A 17742-nucleotide genomic window follows, 5' to 3' on the forward strand; every position below is an offset into this window, starting at 1 on the left:
GTCAGCAGCTTTAAATCATCCTGGCACTCCACAAAAAAAAAAAAAAAAACCCCAAAAAAACACAGCACTATTGTGCTGTGGCTCTAGCACTAATGAGTAATTTATACTCTGAACTCTGCATTGATTTTCTTTGCCCTGCTATGAAGAAAAGTAATCACTCAAAGGGTTTTCAGAGAAAAAGGAGAAACATGTTTTGTTCTTTATATCCGACTGAAAGACATCCGACTGTTGGATGTGCCCTAAAGCGATTCTTCCTAATTTAATTCAAGAACACCCGGGCAGTTAGGGAAGACGTATCTCGGGCAGAAGGTGAGTTCGCTTATTAAGTTTGAGCAGGCAGTTTGATTCCTCCCCCCTCTCTCTAAGCTGTAATGTAAATGGGGTTAACAAGAAAATTTTATTTTCCAAAGAACAGGTGCTCATAAGAAGTGCAGACAGAACAAAAAAAAGTCCAGGAAGTGGAGCAAGAACACTGCTGGGGATAGAACAAGACTCTCCAACCCTGATAAAAGTTTAGCGTTACGCTGCCTCTATGGTTAAAGAATAAATGAATGTGATTTCACTTGAAGATATATTGCCCTGTTATCCCTGCACCAATCAACAGGACTTCCTGGACTTTGTTATTTAATAGAAACTTCGTCATTTCTGTCCAATGTGGTTGTTGTTACAATGCCAAATTATAAATGAAAGAGGAATAAAAGGTCCAAAAATAACAATGGTAATTCAGCGTTTCTTGATTATGCGGTGCACAGTCAGAGGAACATTAGTGTGATAATGTGTGGACCGCAAAAGCTTTAAAACACTGCATGTTTTCTTTTGGAAACCATTTGGGGCCATTTAAGTTTATTATGTGATTGTGTTTTCATCAAATCAGAACTGCGTCCACACAAGCTAGGAAATACTTTCAGTGTGCTTGCACACAGCCCAGACCAAACACAGACGTGACTATTATGCGAAAATTAAATTAATTGAGGGATGAAAGGCTCTACATAAACAAAAAGAGCCTTTTGATTAACAAGAGATTTCTGAAAAGTGCACTTCAAAGCACTGAAGCTCTGTGGTGCATTGCACAGTTTTGAGATGATTAAACCCCAAATATTTCCATCTTCTGATCATCACAATCTTTCAGAACTGGGAAATATTTTACTTTGTCCTTGTAACTCTGCAAAATACAAACAAACCTTTTAAAAAAAAAGCTTATTCTTTTACAAATAAAGTTTTGATAACCTAATTTATTTGTGAGTACATCTGCATTCTGCTGCACGTTTCCAAAATGTGCGATGCTAGATAGTAGTTACCTCAGTTATCTTGTTTAACCAACTGTAGCAGCAGGTAATGATTATTCTGCTCTGAATCTAGTCTTTGTTGCTTGTCGAAGTATCCTGGTGGAGCTTTAATGATAAGGTAGCAGATCTTTCAGACACGAGTGGCACTGATGGTGGAATAACTGAGCTAAAATGCTTGAATGCCCGGTGATGAGAACCAGGGTAGCTGAGTCTGTCTGAGGCTTGTGTCCACTGATGTGAATGGAGGCCAGAATAGATGCCAGCTTTATTTCAACCAGAGGAGCCACAACATTCATTCATGAGCCTGTTTTCCCACATTGCTGAGCTTGACTAAAGAAAGATTAGACTCCGAATCCCTTGCAGCAGGGTTGTATTGACACATTACCCCCCAAAATGAATTAACATATATACCTTCTGCTGATTTAGACATTTTACCTGTGATCTATTTCCCTATTCTCTCTTGCATATGAAGAGATGCATTGTTTCTTTGTTACTAATAATAAAATCAAAAGTCTAGTTAATATGCTATAGATTGTGATGAGTAAAGCTCCTTCTACAACCATCTGTTGCACTTTTTAGGCCAAATGTCACATGGAAACCCAGATATGATGAACATATACACGTGACCTTTTATGCTTTTTTTTTGGTCTTAAAAATGGATGAGGGTAAAGGCCTGAAGACATGTTTGTTTAGCAGCAAGGTCCCAATTTCTTTAAGTATTGTTAGTGAAATTTAAAGCAGCTCTATTATTCTTTGAATTATTTCCTGTGACATATACTTATATAGTAACAGTGAATATACACTGTTACAATTTGTCCATTTTAAACATGGTCAAAGTTTCAAATACTGAGATCAGTGCCTGTATAAATAATCCAGATTGGGGTTGTCCTCTTGGCTGAATATGATGTAAAGAGAGGGCCACAGTGGCACAGGGACGACCGTGTTTGTGTGCACCAAAACAAGAGATTGCATCGTCGCAGTTCCTTTAACAAAAAAGGTCAATGGAATTTTTTCAAACACTTTTTAGATTACTGAGAAAAACAAGCTCTGTGAGCAATTGGAGTTTCTGTTTCCTGTATATTATGTTCAGAAAATGATCATCTTTACAAACTGGCTCTGCTTTGATGATATCCAAATGCAATCACCACACATGAAATGCTGTTGTGCATAGCATCTGCAAGACTGATCATCCTGATTCAGTTTCTTCCTGTTAGAAGGGAGTTTTTCCTTCCCACTGTTACTTCGTGCCTTAATCAAAGAAATTATCCACACCTGCTGATATTACCAGAAATTGATATTAACCCAGTTTCCTTCAGGGCCAACCTTCAGGATCAATAAAGTTTTATTGAATTGATATTACATAAAAGATGGCAGGTGAAGGCAATCAGAGAGAGGTGTCAGAGTATAAGTGGCACAAACATGAAGACGGCACAGCTTCATGAGAGCAACAGGTTGGACTGGCCCGATGGATGCCAAGGAGATTAGCCTGGAATTGTCTGTGGAACTGGATTCAGATGTGGTGGAGGAGTTGTACCCAGTAAGAATGCCTCTCCAAATGAGACCCAACTGGGGAAGAATGATTTGTGTGATGGTTTCAAGACTGTTGCACCTGGGGTAGTCTGGGTAAATTCCCAGATGATTAAACATGCAACTATTTTGCTGGTAATAACTGAAATGAGTAAAGAAAATCAACAGCCTATGTATGTAGGATAATTCATAATTTTATTGGGGGGGGGGGGGGGGTTGTATTGGTTGGGTCTGATTATTGGGGGGGTCATAACCCCCCTAACCCCCCTGGAAATTACGCCCCTGTATATAAGTGAGACCTATAGTTTTAGTTTTTTAAATTCCCTGGGATGGTTTTATTGTAAATAAATTATGTCAACTGCTGCAGTTTAGTTTTGTACTTCTTGGCTACCACCACATTTTACTTTCTAGCTGCTCGCCACCTGATGAAAAAGGACCTCGTGCTTCCTTGTCCTTTTCCCTCATTACACCATTCAACCTGAGTTGAATTTCTGACATCTGCAGCTCCTTTTAGCCACTTCTTACCAAACACATTTTATGGGACAAAGTATAGACATGAGTATTTTATGTCCCTTCCATTTTCTTCCACTTGTCGATTTTCATGGTCACTCAGGGGTTGGAGCCAGTCCATTGCAGGGCTAATGGAAACACAGGCAGCCAGTCCCACTCATATATAGAATCACTGGCCATTCCTGCAACAGTCTGTATGGTCATCTTCAGCACACAATTCATGCTCATCAAATCATCAAAAATGCGTTTACATATTTTAAAAAAAATTAAAGCCCATTTATAAAAACTCTCAAAAAACCATGAGTACATAAACACATTTTGAAGTGAGTTTACTTTTTCGATTAATCACTGTTCCATATAGAGGTGGCGAGAGAGTCGATTTTGTTTGTAGTGCTGTGGGTATAGTCGTCATGGTCTCTGAGTCTTGGACCCAGGGTTTTGAGTTTTTAGGATGTATGAGGTTTTTTTTGGTTCTGTGCTTCTAAGAATATTTTGTAATATTCTGGTTTTATGGTTCTTTATTTATCCCTTGTACCCCCCCCCATTTCTGTATCTGACTCAGTCTTTTTTGTGGCTGTTTACATTTTTGTCATTGCGTCAAGTGTTTTGTCTCTCCCTGTTATACTTTGGCGGTCTTTAGTCTCTGCAGCATGTCTAGTTGTACTACCTCTGGGTCATCATCTGATATTAGTTTCAGCTTTTTGTGTCTTCCATGTGTGGATTCATTGTCTTCCCGTGCTCTTTGTTGCCTTCTCCCTCAAGCTGTGTGTTTCTTATCCTGTGTCACTAGTTTAATTCCTTTTGATTATTTGTTTGCCCTTATGTCAGCTTTACTTTGCAAGTTCCCAGGAATAAAGCTTTTTTGGAGCTTTGAGCCATGCTTTTGGGTCCTTCTGTCTTCTACATTAGTATTCCCAGTATTTGCAGCTTATAGGAAAAGATGCACCGTCCAACGTATTTTGTTCTTAAAATGCTTTGATTTTAAATAAAGTAAGATATCTACAGGCTGTTTTCCTATTTTAAGAAGCCATGTTTAGCTAAAAGGTGACTCAGCTGTGGTGTAATGCCTCGTGGGTTCATCAGTGAAACTTAAATGCTAACATACTGATTTTTCCTTTATACCAGTGAATAAGGATACACTGTAAGGCCTCACCTCGCCGATTTATAGCTGCTTAAAGGCCAGTGAGATTCCCTTTAGAAGAATGAGATGTGACAAAGGGGTTTAAAAATTTGTGCCACAGTAAGAACAGCTGTTTATTCCTTATTGCATTGATAGAGTAACATAGAGTCAGCACAATGAATTAAACAAAGCAGTAACCTTAGAGCTGCATGCCTGAGTGATGAGTGAAAGGGGAAACCTGAGAGGAGCCAGTGGAAATACTGCACTTAATAATGAAGGAGAGGATTTAAGATGCCACAGACTCGCATTTAATGAAACAAAAACATTGTCAGTGAAGAAGTGAAATAATCAAAAACTTTAATATAACCAGATTTTAAGGATTTTCACACTCAACCAAGTGGCAGAATTATACTCAACCACCGCCATTTGTCCTTGTTTTCATAACAATAATGTTAAATTTGATGTTACTTTTAGCTTGTTTTGATGCTGTACATGCAAAAATGGCATTTTTGATTAAATTTAAATCACACTTGAAATTCTACATCTGTAGACAATCCTGACTACCACTTGTACAACAGTATTAACTCCTGTCTTTAAATCTCTAAAAACATGATAACTAAAAGGTGAGATTTGATTACAGCACCCTCATCAGGTTAGTCAGGGTATTTGATACATCAAAGGTTCAATGGGGCAAAGCAATGCTAAGTGGTTTGACATTTAGACAGGAATTTAAGAAATACAAGAGGAAAGTACAATAAATCTGTAATTCCTTGATTTAATAAAAAGCAGAGACAAACAAAAGTCTTCAGCCTTAATTTAAAAAGCAGCCACGTTTCTACAGAAACCACTTCTGATGAGGCTTTAGTGAATGGTAGATGTGTAAACCGAATGGTCAGATGCGTCGCTCAGGTCCTGTGTCAGCTACATTTTCATGTTTCATACAAATCTACCTTGTGACTTTACACACTTTGAAAAAAATGTTCTCATCAGAGAAAATCACATTCCAGAGAGAAAATATTCACTGAGTCCTCAGAGCGTTACTACACCCAAGCCAATCTCTTGATTAGATGGAGGATTCAGCCTGTAAACACATGTAATCAGTGGCTTACTTTTTTAAAAATTGCACATACTAATTACCAGCAAACATTCGGCTCCTCCAGAGTGAATCATGTTGTTGTTTTTCAATATAATGTGGGGCTGAGGAGACAGTTAGACAGCTGTGTCGCTGGGATATTTATAAGTATGTAGAAGAGCAGTGTCATGAATTATACAATAGTGATAGCAAAAAAAAAACCTTGGAAAAACATCATCAAAAGTGATCAGGAGTCATTGTTGTTTTTTTCAAAAAACAGTTTAGATGTACAAACATGTTCTAATAACTGTGGGTTACTCATCCTGAACTGACCTGTTGTTGGTCCTCTACCCACTTGTAGAGCAGAGTGAGGTTATATCATACAACTTTAGAGTTCACACAGTAACAGACAAGACATTCACCTACAAATAGGATATTCAATGTGGAGCTACATGCTGTTAGGTCTTTGGAGGACTCCATGCAAGCATATTTGTGTTGGTTGTGTGCAGTTTTTGAATGTAACTGGCATCATACCATAAAACAAATTATAAAAATAAACAAACAAACAAAAAGGGAGCTGCAAATTTACTGAAATTTATCCAAAATGACAGAGCTCACCCCCTGCTAGCCAGTAGTATGAATGCAGATTTAAGGTACTTTGCTAAATTTTTCTTAGAAGTACAGCGTGCAAAATCTCACCACTAGATGTCAGTAGGATAAATAACTTTGGCTGCTGGTCATCTGTAGCGAGTGTTAGCTGTTGGCCTGGTGTTTACCTCAGCTGTCAATATGTGTCCACTTCTGTTTTCTCTTGAGGAGGCTGTAAAACTTTGTGAAAGGAGTCCACTATGAGTCAAAGAGTTAGTGAAGCTAATTTTTGTCTGATGATAGTGATACATTGGTGAGTTTTTGAGGATATCCTGAACTTTTCTGTGAGTAAGCGCTGCTGTTTTTGCTGCTGTTAGCTGCTATGAGCATCTTTTAGCTGCTGTTAGTTGGCTTTGTAACACGTCATTTGAAAGTGATCTAACATTGCTGGACTGGGACACTTAGCAAATAAACTCTCATATAATATGAGAATGAAATCAAATTGTTTATCAGAGGTAGGGTGTGATTTTTAGAACACTTGAGCCTAACATTAACTGGCCTACGGTTAGCTTATAACCAGCTTTTGTTGTTTAGTGGATATGTCCATATTCTACAAAGGGTTAGGGGTTTAGGGGCCTATCTATCTACAAAGGCCTATCTATGACAAAGGCCCAGTATAAGATACAGATATTGAATTGTGAAGCAAAATATGAACATGAAACATGCATAATAGACTCATTTAAAGCTTAAATAAGGAGTAGACTAAGTCAACCTTTGTTTAACAACAGGGAATAAATACATTAAAAAATCTGTGATATCTTTGTCTAACATCTGTGTCTAATGTTGATAAAAAAGTTTTAATAAAAGCAGTTCAGGCTGTAATTATGTTCCTGCAGCCAGATATGTTTCAAATAAATGTCATTTGTTAAATGCACTGGACCTTTACAAGCTTATATATTTTACATTAAACAGAGTAAATTGTAAATGGAGCCGGTCTTATATAGGACTTTTCCACTCTGGTTGAGCGCTCAAAGCGCTTTATAATACAAGCCTCATTGATTCATTCACACACATATTAATCCAAACAATTTTTTCTAAGCCTAAGCGGTTTCTGTCTAACATCCAAATGTAATCACACTCCAGCGAACACTGTGATATTTATACACAGCTGTGGCTATGTATAAATATCAAGTCAACATTCTCTGTTGTCACTTTGTTTCAGTGACCTGGCTACATCAATGTTTGAGTGAAAAGTTCAAGAATCTTTGTTGCCCATTGCAGAGAATTAATATTTAACAGTAAAGTAGCTGTAATAAACACTAGAAGCTCTTTCCTCAGTATTTCCTTCTTCTTCTTCTCCTTTTAAAGACATCTGTCTAATAGGGGCTGCCATGGCAACAAACCCTGCAGCCCATCGCAAGCACTTAACTGTAAAAAAAATTATAACAATCATGCCTTACATCACACTCACAGCAAGTGTGTCAGAGCCAGGAGATATTCTCATTGAAGTGAAAAAGCAGGTAATTACAATAAAACAAAACTTTTCATGTCAGAATGTCTCCCCCGAGCTGAAGGTGAGATCTTGTTGATGGAGACGTCTTAACGTAAATCAAAGCTCTGGCATTTAATTCACCGGGTTAATTATCATCCTTGTCTTTCGCTGATATACATTCAGACTGCACCTAACTCAAAGAGAGGACGACCTTGAGCGAGCAAAGCCAAAACTGCAGCCAAGTTGCTGCCAAGTTCATTTTATCCCTGATGAAAAGGCGTTTTTGAATCTTTCACCCAGCAGAGGACATATAAAGGACTGCAGGATTTTCACAGAGTTTGAACTTGTGTTACAAGAGGAAGTTATACTTAGGATTTGTCGTCTCACTTTCAACACATTCCAATGATGCTGATAATCTGCGGTCATCGGGTCGGTCACTTTGGACCCTCTGTCTCTGGGTCTTGATGTAGATGGCAGCTTTCACTGTGTTCGACTTTATGTGAATGTGCTGACGACCGGACAGCTGACAGAGGTGCGGCGGCTCTGAGGCAAGTCTTTGTGTTACAAAAACATGGATGCTGGTTGCAGGTCACACTGCTGAGAGATGTATTTAGGAAAGTTACAGGAAGTTCTTTCTGCTGTTTGTTATGAAAAAACACCCATCATCTGAACATGAGGGTCTTGTCTTACATTTAAAAGGTGTTTCTAAAACGTTTTCCTGGCAAAAAGATTACACCTTAACTCTACATTTTTAACTACCTATTAGAGCAGTTTTGCCTGAGTCACAGCTCAGAGTAATCCTTATTAATCCTATACAGTGCTTTCAGTTCATCATCTGCCTGAAACAAGCCATTTTAGCTCCTTCCTCTCTCCTTTTAACCTAACAGTCGTCTTATTGGTTTTCCCTTGAATGTCCCAACATGACCAGCACCCATCCTCCCCAAGTACCATGAATTCAGTTTGCAAGTCCTGGGATCCTAAATATAGCTTACTCTTCATCCCACATTTAGTTTGTTGTTCATTCACTCACTCATTCACTGCATTCCGTTCCAGTTCTAGGATTTGTCCACAAGATGGCAGTATATACAAATGAGCTTCAGTGCTGAAGTATGAACGCCCAATCCACGACTTAATTAAAGATAGTTTCAGAGAACATGTCATTTCAGATAAGCTGTGCCCCTCTGGGTGTGCCTCTTTGACTACTCACAACAACATGAGGGTGATAAACGACTCTGATTTAGACTCATGATGTGCTGAGAACAGCCACCGTCTAAGTTTATCATCACTTATGATGTCACAGTTAATCAAACTGTAAATCAAGTAAGGTGTTTAATATTAAGCAATATTGAGAGCACATGTTCAGTATCTCCATGAATTTATCATAGTCTCCAAATTTTCTGAGCCAGTGCAGTTTGCATTAATTACATGCAAGTCACACGCCGATGATTCATGTTAATGACCTCGAAAGCTAATCTTGATTTACTCTGGGCTCAAGCTCTACATGCATAATTTATGCAGTGAAATAATCACTGCAGAGCTCGGCTACCTCGCCTACTGATTCGCAGTCACAGACCTCTTATTTAAGAAGCCATCAGATGTTAAGTCTGAAATGCAAGTGTGGCAAAAACACTCAGCAGACTATCACAGTGCACATACCGGGCAAACGGTGAAGTATCAGAAACAATCTCCACAGCTCTCTTTTGAAGGATAAAGGTCAGTAAATCAGTCATAATCCTACACAGTGCCATCCACATTTGTGTTCCTGTTACTGATATTTCTGATGATGGTGTTTATCATGGTGCATTAATGTAAAAATGTATTTGTGCCCTTTCATGAGGGTGACGCATGAATAACACCTGCAGGGCTTTTTTTTTGTCAGAGTCGCAGGAAGCCGCTGGAGACGAGAGGTTTGAGGCTCCTAGTCTGTTTTGCCTCCCCTTTCTCAGCTCTCTTTCTCTCTGTGTGTCCAGGTGTGGCTCTCTGTTCGTCTCCTACATGCTGTTTGCTCACCTGCACACCTGTCGCTTGCTCATAAGGGATCACTGATTCATCAGGTCTTTACCTGCTCTGAGATGACTGTTTCTGTGGACTGGCACTATTTAAACATAAACCTGTGATTTTATTCTCCAATTAAGCCCCTGCTGGCCAGGCTGTAAAGATTATAAAGGTGGTAGCAGAAGAAAATACAAAAAAAACATGTTTACGTCACAGTAGCACAACTCTTATTTTGTATTTTCTTCATCTTGTTCATGTTTAACCATCTTCTCCTCATGTGTCATTGTGTTTGTTTGCTGCTCTCTCTCCCAGTTTCCAGAGTAGAGCTCTGCTCAGCTCGCCACTTATAGACAAAAAAACTACAACTCATAACCAAGGAAACCCTGAAAAAGGCCTTACTCGATCCTTGTTTGTGTATTTTTAATGGGTCTAGCCCACAAAAATAAAGGTTGTTTATTATCCAAACTCAGAGAGCCTGGACTTGGGTACCAATAATTATTATCTATTTATCCTAACAAAGAATTATATTTCCCATTTTTGCAATATAAAAATAAACTTTTAACATGTTTTAATTATTAATACCTAAACTAACAAACAGCTCCTCTATGCTGGGTCTGGTCTGAGTTCTGCCTTTTTGAATTATTATTATTGTTATTTTTATACTAATCTAAACCTACACAACAGGTTTAGATTAGTGAGTGTGTGTATTCACATTTCTATTGTTATAATGATAATAAAATCACTATTATGGTGGTTCAGTCATTAATATCACTAATAACAATAACAAAAAACAAGTGTGTAGAAATGTATATCTATAGTTAAAGTTTCACCAAGTTAAATCTTGCAGAGTATCAGGAGAACTATAGGTCACACTGTCATCCTCTCTCGCCTCCTTTGAAGCACTCAGCCTTCCTGGAGTCTTTGAAACCCTCCATCTGTTCCAAAGACTCCAAACACAAAGCTCAGTTTCACAAAACCTTGAACACCTTTGGAAAAAATAAAGAAAAGAAAAACTTCAACCATGCCGGAACAGTTTTATTTATGCTCAAAACCAAATAAATGTTTCAGATCACACACACAGCCAGTCATATTAAAAACACAGCTGACCAGCGATCGCACACCAGATCAAGTAAGAAGGATGTGCAGCTGTTCCCCGTGGTTGGATTAGACTACTGTGGGGTGGCTGTAGCTCAGGTGGCAGAGCAGGTCAGCCACTAATCAGAAGGTCGGTGGTTCGATCCCAGGCTGCCTCCTGGCTGCATGCCAAATATCCTTGGGCAAGATACTAACCCCATGTTTGCCTACTGGTGGTGGTCAGAGGGCCCGGTGGCGCCAGTGTCTGGCAGCCTCGCCTCTGTCAGTGCGCCCCAGGGCAGCTGTGGCTACAATGTAGCTTGCCATTGCCAGTGTGTGTGAATGACTGAATGTAGTGTAAAGCGCTTTGGGGTCCTTAGGGACTAGTAAAGCGCTATACAAATGCAGGCCATTTACCATTTAGACTAAAATGGCAAAAAATATGAAGTAAAACAGAAACAACCCCCCTCCCCAGCTTTCTCTGTCAATACAAAGTGATGAAACATCAGGAAACAGTAAAAGTGGCAACAGAGGATCACCAATGCATGTATATGCCTCATACTATAATTTTCTTTTGAAAGTGACCATGTTTTCTCATAATTATATGAAGGATGACTCAAGTAAACATCATCTTATATAAGAAAAATGTAAAGGACACTTTTATGAAAAAAAACCCAGGTTTTATGTAAAATTGCTGTTCTGGAGCCGGCTCAGCAGCAACAAGTGTGGACAATTTTGAGTTGCTGTGTTTCAGAAATGGCATCTGTGTTGTGGTTTAATTTGGGCCACCTGTTGTTGTCATTACGCATCACAAGTGAATCACTGCGTAAAACGTGCTTTGTAAAAGGTTAAAACAGATCTGCAAATTGTGTCTAAATGCAGCTGAAAACTGTTCGAGGTGATTCATTCAGTGAAGTGGTTTAGGAAAAAACGGTGAAACTCAGCCCACAATCTCAAACGGGGACTGAGAGACATGAAATGTGTTTACGAAAACATTATTACATTAAGACAACATGTATATATACCTGTGACTTCACTGGGTATATTTTGCTTATGTGAATTTGAACCCACTTTCAGCTTCTAGGCATCTTTTCTCTCCCTGTTTGGATTTAAGATTAGGCTTTTTGATAAAGCATTTAGTTGTGGCTGGATCAGGTCACCCTGAATCCTCCCTTAGTTACATTGCAATAGACCTAGGCAGTTGGGGGCTTCCCATGACGAGTGTTTCTTTTTCACTCACTATGCATTTAATCATTAGCTAATTTTAATCACTGGTACTCTTCCACAGCTTGTTTTTGTCCCAGCTTCTTCCCCTTAACCCCGACCGGTCGTGACAAATGGCCGCCCCTCCCTAATTCTGCCAGAGGTTTCTTCCTGTTAAAAGGGAGCTTTTCCTTCCAACTGTCGCCAAGTGCTTGCTCATAAGGGGTAATTTGTTGGGTTTTTTCTCTACTTTCTCTGTATTCGTGTAAGGTCTTCCTTTTGAGATTTTGGTCCAGCATGCTTCAAACAGTTTCCTGTTTTCCTGCAACATTCCTGTTCAGAGTGACTGATTGATTGAGATGAGTGTGGAGGACAGTTGAGTACTTGCTGTCATGTTCAAGTAAACAGAGATGACCTAGAAATAGCAAATTGGGTCAAATTGTGTTCAATGTGTTATACACTCAGAGATGCTCTTCTGCCAACTTGGTTGTTGTCCACAAGGCCATTCTCCTGTGACTTCTGACATCACAAAGGCACTTTGGCCCACAGGTTTGTGGCTCACTGGACATTTTTCTCTTTTTTAAACCCCAGAGACAGCTGTGTTGGAAAATCCGAAAAGATCAACAATTTCGATAAAATAGAAGTAAAAAAACCATATCACGTTCAGTCTCACTTAAATAACCTTTCTGCCCCATTATGATGGTCGGTGTGAACTTTAGCAGTTTGCCTTGACCTAACAATCTTTATGTTGTGCCTATGTGGTTGGCTGATTTGATATTTGTGTTAACGAGCAGTTGAGCAGCAGGAGCATACCTAATGAAGTGTCAGTGTATTGGGAAAGCAAAATAAAGAAACCTAAGGAGCTTGCTGTAGCCAGGCTGATCATAGTGGGAGATAGAGGGCTTCTCCTCTCACCTCCTGCCTGTGACCTGGAAATCAATCTCAGTGCCCCACACTGAAGTGTGTCTCAACACTTTAAATGCATTTGGAGAAGAGAGGAGGCTAACCAGAGGATATATAATCGAAGCTGCACAGGTCTATCCTCTACAGCAGTACTTTCAGTTTATACAAAAGATGCTGCAATATACAAACCAGGGTGGAAGGACTCACTAAACAGCTCATCTTTGCATTCATAAATTGTTTTAGTTAATTAAGATGGTCACACTTTCAGCTTTTTAAGTGTTCCTGTGTGTGTGATTAAAAACAAGGATAACATTTATATATATGCCATATTTTGAGTTTAATTAAAAGAGGTTCCAGACAGTCGTGAGCTCAGTTACACCTGAGATATTAAAACATAGCTGCAGTGTTTATTATTACAAAATAATATCAAGCATCACAGTTAACTGACACTGCTTTAAATTGCTGCTGCTCCAAGGCGAGGGCGTCTCATTTCATTAAGCGACCGTCTCTTGTTCAGCTCCTCTATTTCCATCACTGGTGAGAGAGAGTAAGATGCAAGGAGAGGAATCAGGGAAATGAGAAGCTTTCATATCTGAGCACACTGGGCTCAGGTGTAGCTCATGCAGCTAATTGCCCTCCAATCAGTTCCTGCAGGACAAAACAGGGCACAGCACAAAACAACAACACAGACGCCACCTAACCTTTCAAATTGCACATCCTCACTTGGTCTCTTTGTGTCTCTGTGCTTTCCTTTAAAGATGTGAGGAAGACCAATAAAGAGAGAGGAGATGAGACAGCAGACATGTAACAAAAATGAGACATCCTTCCCTTGGAGAATCATTTTTAAGCCTAAGCAAAACAGGTTTTTTTTATAGCTCAACTGCAGTTGTTTTTTATGACCACACAGCTTATCACAGGTGACTCCTCCCTTCATGGTTTGTACATTCCAGCTGTGTTCAACACCTATTTTCACACATCTGTGCAGTATTCATCTTATCGCTTCCTACAGTGGATAGCTTCTTTCACTTCAAGATGCGTTTTTGAGTGACATCGTTCAGCATTGAGCTACTGAGATTAATTTAAGGGTCACAAGCAGGAGGGAGATGAGGAGGTGAAAATTAGATAAAATAATAATAATTAGTTTCATTTTTGAACGATTCCAGGTTTCCTGTTGATCCACATGATGATGGTACCAGTCAGTAAATGGTTTTGAATTAAAACAATTAGATAAATATGGAGATTAGGATTAGGATGAATGAAAGTGGGCAATATGATAATTTTATGATCTCCGTACACATGAAACAAGTCATAAACTGCATTAATACTTAATATAGTTGGTTTTAATGTCCTTTGGTACTGTATTTCTCTTGTTTTTAGACATGTAATGTCCAAAAATGCAGCATTTTAATGCTGAAGACTTGAGGAAATCTTAAACTTAAGGCACAGTAATTTGCAGCGATCATTATTTTCACACCTTTGCAGACTGAGATGTCCGTCAATTTTGTACTTTTCACCAGGTTGTTTATGCTGTGATATAAGAAACTTGGGGGCTTCAGCAGTGTGTCCTTTAAAGCCACCTACAGCGTGCACATATAATGCTTTCATTGCAGCGCTTGACCCTGGACTTTAGTGGCCTGACAATCAGACTCTCTTTGCTCTCTTTGAATGTTGAGAGAGTGATGATTCAGAGGTCTAGACCGTCGTTCAGTCCTTATTTGACCTAAGTATATTTTGCTTGATGCAACCATATGATTACTTGTCCATTATGGCTGAATTATTGTAAAAAAAAAGTGGACATAATTAGCTGTTGAGCTTCCTTTTAACATTTTAACTTCTTTACTTTTCAATCTAATCTAAATATGCACATACTGAAGGCTTATTTTAGAAGAAATAGTCTAAGACTTGGATGGAGAAGGCTTAAGATCACAACCCTTAATCACTGTCTTGGTCATGGGATGTCATGTAATTTTAATAGGCAGCCTGTAGCTCATAAAATCACAGAAGCCTGTGGCATTTGTCCCCGTCATGTCATTACTTCTCCCCCAGCAGATCCGTGATAAATGAAGTCTTTAAAGAGCAAACAGTCCCACATTAATCAAAATATTGAGAGCTGAAAATCTGTCCACAGAAATGGTCACGCATGAGGACGTTACATAATAAAAATTAAGAGTATTAAGAGAAACTTTTTTTTTAATCTATGTGTGAACCTGCAGATAATGGAAGAAAATAAAGTGGTTTTCTTTTCTCCATGAAAGGATAAGAAGCGAGGTATAATCAGCCTCAGGCTATTTTACATAATAAAGCCAAGACTTAACATTTCTGTGCAAGTATTTTTTTTTTAATCATAAAAATCCGTTTTATTTTGAAAGATAGAACAGGAAGTCTTATTTTGAAGCCTCCCTGCCTAATTGGATACTCCTGAGTAAATTGAACGGTCACCAGGCGTCCCTGTTTGTACTTGTTTATTTAGCCAATTCTCGCATTACTGTTTAAAACGATGTCAGAGAAAATGGAGGTTGACCTGACTGGAGTCAAACAAAGTAAAGGCGTGTGGCTTGTGAAGGTTTGTTTACCTGAAAATGATCAAATCACGACGTCATTTCATCTTCACAGACGTTCACAGGTGTTATCAGTTTATTGGTAACACACAGGCACTTCTTTGAAAAGTGATTTTTTTTTAAATAATTCACCTTACTTAAAGGTGTCGACTTGATCGAAGGATTGAAGCTACAGAACTTTTATTGCGCATTCATGTGGCGTGAGAATAATCGGAAAAACGAGCTTCCGGGTGCGGGTAACTTCACATGAACTTGGAAAAACGTTTTTTGTTGTTGTGTTTTGTTTTTTAAGAAGTGCTCGTACTTATTGTTTTACGCTAGGTGTTTAAGCGGAATATGTTTGTGTGTTTGTGACCAAGAGAAAAAACAACTGAAGCATTGACTTTGTGCATTCACGTGGTATCGTAGTAATGGGGAGGGAAAAGATTAGCCCACTTGGAAGAATCGGAGCAAGATTTTAAGCTGTCCTTTATCAATATCTAAGTCTAATAAATATTTCTTGCAATACAAGAAGTACAAATAATTGTGACTTGAGAAGAAAATAAAGAGAAAAGGAATGCATATGCTTGATATTCAAAATAAATTAGAGGATGGCTTTGTGACTTATTCCCTTGGTTATTCATTGTTTAATTCCTTAACGGGTGAGCACTTCTCTCACAGATCATCTGAATATAAAATAAAATTTTAAATGACTGCAAATTTCCAGTAATAAAATAAAACATCTGTTTTCTGTAAATGAATCTTAATCCCAAATAACACATCAAAGACATTTTCTCCCTCAGTCCAGAAAGTTTAAGATGAAAACATTCATAAAAATAAGTATAGAAAATGTAAAGATAATGATGTTATACTCAAGAAGTGGTTTCAGCTTTTCGTCAGGTATCTTGGACTCATACCTCTGGGATTACATCAGAAACTGTGTTGTTTTCCAACTTCAAGGCGGCAGCTAATGGTGCTAGCTCCCAGTGCATGTGATACTTATGATTAGAGCCCTTTGATAAGGGGACTAAACTAGCCATTTGATCATCTATCGATATCTGTATTTAAAACAGCAGCAATGGGAGAAACGTCCTTCAACCATGCTATGACCGCCAATGCATAGTTCACCCTAAAGATGCACATCGGGTGTGTTATTGCATTTAACCAGGACAAAAACAAAGTGACAGCGGATTATTTTAATTCATTTTATTTCCCTATACCTACCACCTATAGATCTCAGTCAGTAGGAAAAATATCAGCATATAAATTGGTCAACTAAAATTCAGGTAAACGCAACAGCCAGAAGAGCAACTCCCCCAAACATGAACGCACTCTTCTTATGATGCCTTTAAACTGGTGCATTTCTCTCCAGGTTCCCAAGTATTTATCTCAGCAGTGGGACAAAGCTGCAGAAAAGGGAGAAGTTGGAAAGATTGCCATTGGAAAGTAGGTACCTCAGTGTGGATGTGTCCATATTAGTTTTTAGTGTTAGTGCTGCAGTGATTAGCTGATTGTTCAGCAGCTGTTTTAAAAAGTATTTTTTAACAAAAATGGCAGTTTTTGAATGTTTATATCATCATCATCATCATCATAAACTGAATCTTGGCTGTAGCTGTGGGAAAATTGTAATTATTGACTTATTGAGATTAATGAAATGTTAAATTATTCTGTTTTCTCACAATTCCGACAGGAAGCAAGGCAAAACAGAGGTGAGTCAGCTTTGGATGATTTGGTTTGTTGGTTAAATGTTTGAATAAAACACGCTGGTTTTTAACTACAATGAGATGACCTTTAAAGGCCTTTCCGCCTGTTTTCTTCCTGTTTTTTAGATCAGCAGGAATGGCTTGTTTCTAATGATATACACACCTTCATACTAAATCAAGTTAGTTTCATATTTTTGGACATGGGTATCATTTTTAATATTTAATTTGTGTACCAAATATTTGCACTTATCTTGTGAATTAATGACTTAAAGTGCAGACTCTGGTTTAATTTGAGGGTTTTAGGAATTACACCTTGTATAAGAAAAATTAAAAAATATCACAAAGTTGAAAACAGTTTTCTTGTTGGTGTCAAGTGTTTCAGGCTTCAGGTATTTATCGCCTGCAAAAGGTTTGTCAACAAAGTATTAAAAATAAAGGTTTTATTACCAACGTGTAAAATATTGTGTTTAAAATGACTTTAAAAGTTAATGCAATATTGTTGTTGAGAGTCTGCCCGTCATTTGAGCTGAAACTCGATTGTTTTTTATCTGCTGTGATGGCCTACAGAGCTGGAATGATTAAAATCGTGTCACTGTCCAAATATCCGCAGTCCCACCTATATATTCTATATTTAAAATCAAGATTATATCACAGCTAGCTTTGTGTAATTTTACTCTTTCTTTCTTCTATATTACATCCCATCACTGTCTGCTGCTGCTCTGACCCACCTCC

At 38.4% G+C, this 17742-nt stretch overlaps 1 protein-coding gene across 1 annotated transcript in view; it reads left to right on the forward strand.

Annotated features, from left to right (window-relative positions):
* Nucleotides 1-15169: 15169 nt before the first annotated feature.
* LOC309691112 (general transcription factor IIF subunit 2-like) overlaps nucleotides 15170-17742 on the forward strand; it is a 66356-nt gene continuing 63783 nt past the window's right edge. The window contains exons 1-3 of the mRNA XM_082508660.1: nucleotides 15170-15333; nucleotides 16680-16753; nucleotides 16998-17016. Of these exons, the coding sequence (XP_082364786.1) occupies nucleotides 15268-15333; nucleotides 16680-16753; nucleotides 16998-17016 (159 nt within the window). The 5' untranslated portion in view covers nucleotides 15170-15267. The remainder of the gene's footprint in view (nucleotides 15334-16679; nucleotides 16754-16997; nucleotides 17017-17742) is intronic.

Source organism: Aulonocara stuartgranti, assembly GCF_965226115.1.
Source record: "Aulonocara stuartgranti genome assembly, chromosome: 16".
Classification (NCBI taxonomy): domain Eukaryota; kingdom Metazoa; phylum Chordata; class Actinopteri; order Cichliformes; family Cichlidae; genus Aulonocara; species Aulonocara stuartgranti.